The sequence below is a fragment of the Rosa chinensis genome, chromosome 2 (assembly GCF_002994745.2).
Source record: "Rosa chinensis cultivar Old Blush chromosome 2, RchiOBHm-V2, whole genome shotgun sequence".
NCBI classification, from domain to species: domain Eukaryota; kingdom Viridiplantae; phylum Streptophyta; class Magnoliopsida; order Rosales; family Rosaceae; genus Rosa; species Rosa chinensis.
In genome coordinates this window covers 16,801,248-16,809,374 of record NC_037089.1, presented here as the reverse complement: position 1 = coordinate 16,809,374, position 8,127 = coordinate 16,801,248, and the positions used below count along the sequence as shown (strand labels likewise).

Below are 8,127 nucleotides of genomic sequence, written 5' to 3'. Positions count from 1 at the left end.
TTCCAAACTCCTCACGTGACTAGTTAGTCGCTACTGATATTAAATGCTTACGCGGCACTCTCAAACTCAGCTGCTCGGAGGGCCCACTATCTCAATAGCCCAAACCTTCTAACAGCTGGCAACCACGTGGACAGCCCCCACTGTTGGCTCACCCTTATTATATACCCAATCTCTCCCGCCGTTTCTTTTCGTCGACTCAGCAAATCTATTCCAAACTCCTCACGTACTAACTAGTCGCTACTGATATTCTATGTGCATGCACTCCACTGCTTCACTTAGTCGCCACCAGAATCGAAAATGTCCTCGCATTCCGGGGGTTTGCCGAAAGAGCAGGAGCACGCAATCATGGTCTCCGCCCTTAAACAGGTCATCTGCGGCGGCGGCGGCGGCATTGCTTCCAGAAGCAGCGGACACTCTCGGCCAGCAGTTGAAGGTGGAAGTGGAACAAAGAAGGTTGTGATATCAATTTCGGATGGCGACACGTGCCAGGTGTGCAGGATCGACGGCTGCCTCGGCTGCGAGTTCTTCCCGCCAAGCAAGCCGGACAAAGGGAAGAGGATCAAGAAGGGCAAGTACAGGGGAGTGAGGCAGAGGCCTTGGGGGAAATGGGCTGCGGAGATTCGGGATCCGCGGCGGGCGGCGAGGGTTTGGCTCGGGACGTTCAAGACGGCGGAGGAAGCGGCCAGGGCTTATGACAAGGCTGCGATCGAGTTCCGAGGAGAGAAAGCCAAGCTCAACTTCCCACTAAGCAGTGAAGCTGGTACTACTAGTGCAGCATCGACTACGCAAAGCATGGAGACTGGTGAGGTCAATCAAGTCAACGCGAGTTCTGTGAAGTCAGCGAATCAGGAAGAGGGACAGAGCAGTGATGTTAAGGACGAAGACATTGATCGTTTCATCTGGGAAATGCTTAAAGATCAATGACGACGGCGATGAAGATTTAAGCACATGGGTCAACTCAAATTTGTTGAATAATAAAGAAATTGAGTAATTTCACTCAATTTCTTCTAGGTAGGGGGTCATCGTCGTACTAGGAGTCAACAAGCCGTAGCGGTTCATATTTATTAGTTAGAAGGATTTAGGAAAAGACTGCAGTTGGTTTTCTCAGTTGAAAAAGACGAAACACAAGCAAGCAGCAACATCCAAGTACCATCATATTATTAAGTTGGGAAATCTGGATATAATAAGTAGGAGATTGACATGAGAGTGTACTCTACTTTAAAAATTAAAAAAATTAAGCAGTACGTAACATGTTCTTTCCCCATTGGGTTTAGCACAACCAAGTGCCAAACCGTAGCACAACCAAGTGCCAAACAGAAGTGAATTTGGATCAGTTGGGCCCATTTCTTCTTAATCCATGAATGACATGGACAAGCCACCAATCACTACCACAAAACTTTTGAGCTAATGGTGACTGACCCTCTAATTCTTTGACTATTTAGAACATGACCATAGGCCAGCGACAGATTGCAAATGATTCTATTAACTGTTGTGATCCACGATAGCAAACATTAGTGACAAAAAGTTGCATCTGTCACCAATGAGATTGTTTATTAATAAACCAAACAATAAAATAAGGTAGCCATAGCTGATTGCTTTTCCTTCCCCTCATTTAGTGCTATATTTTGGTTTTTGCAACAGAATTTAGTATTATTCATCCCCACTTCTCTCTATCTCTCCCTCTCTCAGCAGCTAGCTAAACAAACAATGGAAAACTTAAAAACTTTCTTCTTCACCGCCATTTCTCAAACTCCGGTAACCTGCAACACGACCTACGCCAATGAATCTAGGATGAGCCGATCTACAAAACCCATATGGCCATACGACGGGAAATTAGCTAACGCGGCATCACCAACGAACAGCTGCCGATCATGTCTACTTCCTCGGGTCCCCCATCTTCTGCAAAAGGGTATAATTGCTTTGGATTTTAGACTTGTTTCTTTCTGCCTGGTTGAAATTTGGATTTCAGTATGGTATCATCGCTAGAGGATTTTATGGATGTTTTAGGGTGTTGCGTGTTCCTTTCCTTTGGGTGAATCTTACCTAAAAGCATAAGCATCCAAGTTAGTTTTCTTGACTCTTGTCTTTTAAATGTAAGTCCTTTAGTTCTGAAATGTCGGAAAGATTTCTTTTACCATTTTCAGATATAAGATAAGGAGAATTGTGGGTTTTTCTTTCATTGATTTCATATAAATATGGTTCTGGACTTGTTCAAGGAACTGTAATACGTGGTAGAATAATGGTCAAGCAATCACTTTATTTGGACTGTTCTTAACTTGCTGCTTTATTAGGAAAAGGAGATTGACTTGCTTGAAGTTGAAGGTTGGAGGAAATTACATAGATCAGGGAGAAAGATCAGGATTTAATTAAAAGATCATTCCTTCTTCTTTTCATTGTTGCTATAACGTTATTGTTGCTGTATTGTTTCCCTTTATATAGATTATACTTTTCTCATTATGCAAAAGCTGTATAATTCACTCCATCATCCACACTTTAATCAAAGTGATGCTGATGTGCAAGTGTTTCAAATAAAGAGTGGTTCCACACCTTGATTAGTTATGGTTTTTCTTTCCTGCAGAGATGGATTCGTTTCCGCTGCCAAGGAAGTTTCATTGCTTGATCAAGGAAGTCAGGGGAGGAGTTGTGTTCCCCAAACAGGTGAAAAATTACATCTCCTGATTGACTATTGTTACTTGCTCATGAGATTGATCATTCTTCACATTTTTGGTTTTCCCTTCTTCCAGGAGATTGAGTTTCTCAGTTGGCTTGAACACAAGAACATAGTTCAATTTCAGCTTGAGTCTTTGAATGTTTACAAACTCTAAAGTGTTTTGGTCATGCTATGATATTTTGTGGTTAAATATAAGATTTAGCTTAACATTATATGAAGTGATGTGATATGCAGGTTCATTTTTTGTCAAGAAAGATGGTTTACTTGGCCTTGGTTTTGTTAAGATATCTTTCATTTAGCAAAGAGGATTCTTTGATGGATTTGCTTAGTAAGCTGGTTTATGGAGACCTGACCCAAGTACGGGATAGCCAGGCCAAAAGAGGGCCCTTTCTTTTTGAAGATCAAGTACGACAAGTATCCGGCAATTGATGTCAGCGCCTGTAGTAAGATCAAGTCCGACGAGATTCAGGTAAACAAAACATGATCCTCTGCCTCATGCGTCATTTTTTCGCTTTTATTGTCATTTTTTGGTTTTTGTTTTGAGTTTGTATTAACAAGATAACTAAATAGAAGTCTATAACAACAACTTGCAATGCTTTTTTTTTATATCCATGCAGGTTTTACCTGCAGAAATAGGCAGCATAAGAGGAAGCCATGTGGAACTCAAAAGGGGGAAGTCATACCAGCCAGTTTGAGTCCATCGTTTTCTGCACCGGATTCAAGACATCAACAAGTTTGTGGCTCAAGGTGATTATACTAATCAATTACAATAAACAAAGTGCAGTTGTTTTTTGGCCTCAATTCATATTGATTTTTTTTTTTACTAGGCAGATGATTATCTTTTGAAAGAAGATGGGATTCCAAGACCAAGTTCTCCAAACCATTCGAAGGGACAGAAGGGTTTGTATTGTGTGGGACTATCAAGAAGCAATTTCCGTTTTTTATATGTTCTGTGGTCATTTTGTGAGGATGCCTACTTTCTTCATCACTTGAACCATTTATTTGTGAAGGCATGGTTTGGATGATCTTATGTTCCATGTAATTGTTCCCTTGCATCTAGATGAGAAGTGAATTGTATTGTAATCATAAGAACCGAGGAAATGGTGGACCACAATTAATTAATTAATTAGCATCACTGATCATAAATACTTGGTCTGCACTGCAAAACCTCACTTAGTTTCACTGATCATACACAGGCCTGAAATGCACTTCTTTGTTGTCTGCTTTCCTTCGAGTAATATAGTATCATTCTGCAGAAATCACGATCCAAGTTGATCTTTGTTTCATTTGTTTATAGTTATGATTTAATAGTCAACCTGTAGTTCTAATTAGAATGAAGTACAGATTCATAAGACATAATGTCTTGGTATCTGTTGATTATTTTTGTTTATTCATTGATGGTTTTATTATTTCTCGCTCTAATGATATTTCCACAATGATTGGCTTCTAACGCCTTATGGTTTTATCTGTAGTTTGGAGCCAAAATTTGTTTAATCACCTCTCTTCGGGATACTTGCTACATTGAGATCCTTCCTAAAGACAGGAATCCTACACAAGGTATATCTCATTTGCTTACTGCATCTTAACGTCAAGCTGCATTGAAACTTGAAAGAGAATGCATAACGCATAACATATGTCAGTTTCTGTTCAACCTTTGTGTTATATTGCTATAGTAGAACTTCCAAGTAAAAGTCAGTGAGGGTTCTTTTGTTTTTTTTTCAAACTTGTCCACCCTTTTCTGTTGTTTTTCAGAGCTTTGGCTGAGCTTTTGGAGCAAAGTGCATTACAACTCGCTATATGCTACTGCAGGTGATGAACTAAACTGCTATTTCTTGAATATCTTATTTACAATTTTTATTTTTTTTGCCCGACAGTCTGGTTATAATACTCATTCTTTTACTAATCTATTTACAGATGTTTCCACAAGAAGACCCAGAAAGAACCATTGGCTTTTCTAGACTGCAATTAGCAAGCAGACAGACTGGGATGTAATCTTAGTCTGCTTGCTGGTATCAATTCTACTGTCTTTGGCAGAATTAGAAAATGGGACAGTGCCTTGGTTGTTTCTACGAGGACCATTCTATTGATGATGTGCTTGAACCAGATTGTCGTTGTTTGCCTTGGTGTTTAGGTAGCGCAGCAGCTGGTCATTTCTTTCTACGAGTGCAGCAATTGGATATTCGCTGTGAAACAAAGACCAAGATTTATTTTTAATTTTCTTTATACACAAAAGATTGATATTAACTTTCTATACACAGAGCAAGCACTGCACACGCGCTCTAGCCGGATCTCTTAGTTCTCTCACTAATGTAAAGACTTTGTGTTGTTTCTCTTAATTGTCTATGTATATATTTGTCCTCTGTTGGTTTAGTTATTTAAGGTGCTTATGGTTGTTACTTATTTTTCCCAGTTTCATTTGCTTCCTTCCCTTTTGGGTTTTTACTTGGGTTTCCAGAGCATTTTTCTAAGTTGTATTTGCACTTTGTTTTGCGCTCTTTCATTTTCAGTTTCATGTTATTCATAAGTAAGGTGGGTGTCCCTTTCTTCAACTGTAGTTTGTTTCTTTCATATACAAAAAAATGGAGTACTTGCTTTTCTTACGGTTTTTTTTTTATTTTTGAAACTTACGGTAAATAATGTTCTAAGCAAAAGCAGTGGAAGAGACGAGAAAAAAAACAACCCCGCAGCAATGTAACAACTAGTAGTATTTATTTCAAAAGCTGACTATCTTTTAACTTTTAAGAATTATTTATATAATGTACCTATAATCAACGTTAGAAAATCTGGACATACATTTTGATTATTTGTACACAATTGAGAAAATCGTCTTAATGAGTGTCGCAGACGACATTTTAAATTTAAATATTAACTTTACCTAACAAAATGGTCACTGAGAGATTTTTTTATATTTATTTACTATTTTAATTATAAACAATAACTTTTCTGACGACAATTTCATCAGAATAAGTTTTTTTTTTTTTTCCCTAAATTCACTAAATCTTTCAATTAAAGCATAATACTTCAGGTGATTACACTTTACAATGTGATACTTCTGAATTTTATTTTTATTTTTATTTTATTCCTATCCCACCCTTCTCTCTCGGAGTTTCCAGTGCAATTTTGACTTGGAGCATTGTTGGGTAAAGAACCCAGAAATTGTTTGGGCCTTGTGCCCCCACGTAAAAAAAGAGAACCCAGAAATTGTTTGGGCCTTCTGTCCCCATTACACCAAAAATAAAAAAGAAGAAGCCAGAAATTGTTTTGCGAGATCGAGGCTAGAGTCTAAACTCTAAGAGCAAGTTCAACGGTATCGGTTTGCCCGGACAAAAGGTGGGAATGATGAGTGTTTGACCGGTTAATTGATTTTTATGCTTCCACCGTCCCATACATGACCAGCCAAGCTTTGCCTTTTCTTGACCCAGGCCAAAAAAATGGGCAAGCCTCTGACTATTTTCTTGCCCAAGGTCATGGAGCTGCCAGCTCGCCAAAGAGGAGAACGTGGGTGACGTCAGGTGCGGACGCAAGGAGACAGACGCGGGAGTGGAGGCCACGGACCAATCGAGAAGCGCCATGTGGCCCAGCACCTTCTGCATATCCGTATTTTGTCGCGTAGCGACATTGCTTTTGCGGCAGGGGACAGGTGGCATCGACCCGTTGGCTTTTCAGAAAATTTGAAACCAACGGTGCTTTAATCTGGGCAGTTGGTTTGTGTACATACATGTCCAATTGCAAGCATAATTAGCTATAATGAGCCACGCTCATGGTACCACCAGGGGTACCAACGCCCACCATATGAGTGACTGGCGTAAAGACAGTTAGCCGGGTTACCGCCTGAGCCCCGGATCAACCCCAAAGCACCGCCGACGCGCCGCCACGCGCCGTGTCAAGATGGCATCAGAAGCTACTGAAACTGGGAACTGAAGCACATCAGTCCCACATCGAAAACAAAGAGAAGATCATCCTCTTCCTCACCTATAAAAGGTTCTCTCCTCTCTCCTCATTAATGACGCATTCAATACTTACCTACTGTTACTTTGTCAACATAAATACATTGACTAACTTAGGCATCGGAGAGTTGAAGACCGCCCGGCGCGGTCTCCCTCTGACGCCCATTGTATTTTATTTGACAGGTAACGGGAACCACTCACAACAAAGGTATCGATCCGCCCGCCGGATCAGCGTTAACTAAGGTCCAGCTACCGCTAGACTTTTAGACATTAACATTGGCGCCGTCTGTGGGAATCCTTGAACAGAAGGTCATCCCATCACAATTACCATGACTAACGGTAGCGGGGGAAATATCGGGGAGCAGGCAGACCAGTCCGCCGTTCCCCAACCCGCCCGCCCAGCGGTAAGCATCAACCGCGCACTATTCAACACCCCGGTCAACCCAGGCGGTGAAACAAATCCAAGCAGCAGCCGTCCCCCAGGTCAGGACCTCACCGCCTTGTATGAGCTGGCGCTGGCGGACCTCCACAAAGCAAACAGAGAGCGCGAGCAGGAACGCAAGGAGAAGGCGGAGGCCCAAAACCAAGTGGCCACGCTGATGACACGTTTCGACGAGCTAAGGCGAACGCTGGACGCAAACGCCAACCCTGCACGAAGTGAGCAGTCACACAGCACCAGACACAGCCGGCCTACCGCTGGTATAGGACCCATCGTGCAAATGCAGGTACCGCTAAGCCCACCTGAGCTGGCAGGAATGGGACCACCCCCTATCCCACAACTGCCGGAGCAGGAGGCGGAGTCATCGCTGCGCACCCACCACTCGAGGACTAGAACAAGGACTGAGGGTAATCTACCCATTCCCGGGCGGGGGTTCGCTCCGCGGAACGCCCGAGCGGGCCCCGCTGGCGACGCAACCACCCAAATTTTGGAGAGGATGCAGCAGTTAGAATGGAGATTAATCCTGGCGGAGGCAGGCACCCCGGCGCCAGCCCCAAACCCACTCTTCGCGTCCAGGCCAGGCCCATTCACCGCTACAATTTTGCAAGCCGTCAGACCAGCGTTTGCAAAGACCCCAAAAATGTCACATTATAGCGGTAAGACCGATCCCTTCGTCCACATGGACACGTTCAAGAAGGTCACCAACAACAAGGGATTTGATGACGCCACCCTGTGCCACTTGTTCAGCGAAACGCTGGATAGTGAGGCAATGAGTTGGTTTTTCGAGTGTCCGCCAGGGTCCATCGACTCATTCCACGCATTATCTCATGCTTTCCTCTCTCGATTCATCTTGTTGTCCGCCGGTCATCACAACACGAGCCAGTTGTTTGGCGTCAGGCAGGGAGGGGACGAATCATTGAAGGCATTCGTCACAAGATGGCGAGCGGCAGCATCTCAGTGCCGCGATCTCGACAAAACAATGGCTTCGGCGGCTTTCAAGCAGGGACTCCTCAAGGGACCATTCCTCTATCACCTCAACTACAATCATCCAAATGCGGCGTATGATCACC

The 8,127-nt window shown here is 42.8% G+C and overlaps 1 protein-coding gene and 1 long non-coding RNA gene across 9 annotated transcripts; both read left to right on the top strand.

Annotated features, from left to right (window-relative positions):
• Positions 1-212: 212 nt before the first annotated feature.
• On the top strand, positions 213-1,083 carry LOC112189534 (ethylene-responsive transcription factor ERF109). The gene has a single exon (XM_024328875.2). The coding sequence runs from the start codon at positions 298-300 to the stop codon at positions 922-924; it is 627 nt and encodes a 208-aa protein (XP_024184643.1). The 5' UTR covers positions 213-297; the 3' UTR covers positions 925-1,083.
• A 508-nt stretch (positions 1,084-1,591) lies between these two features.
• On the top strand, positions 1,592-5,072 carry LOC112189535. Of its 8 annotated transcripts, none has more exons than XR_005807519.1 (7): positions 1,593-1,909; positions 2,579-2,658; positions 2,745-3,140; positions 3,289-3,418; positions 3,499-4,228; positions 4,424-4,480; positions 4,586-5,072. It is a non-coding gene; the product is annotated as an uncharacterized LOC112189535 (long non-coding RNA). The 8 variants fall into 8 exon arrangements; XR_005807518.1 differs by having other exon boundaries at positions 1,594-1,909; positions 2,906-3,140; XR_005807522.1 differs by having other exon boundaries at positions 1,596-1,909; positions 2,579-3,140; positions 3,499-3,709; positions 4,144-4,228.
• Positions 5,073-8,127: the final 3,055 nt, after the last annotated feature.

What these genes read in the sequence shown, in the direction of transcription:
- LOC112189534 (XM_024328875.2), top strand. Translation starts at nt 298, where the DNA reads ATGTCCTCGCATTCCGGGGGTTTGCCGAAAGAGCAGGAGCACGCAATC.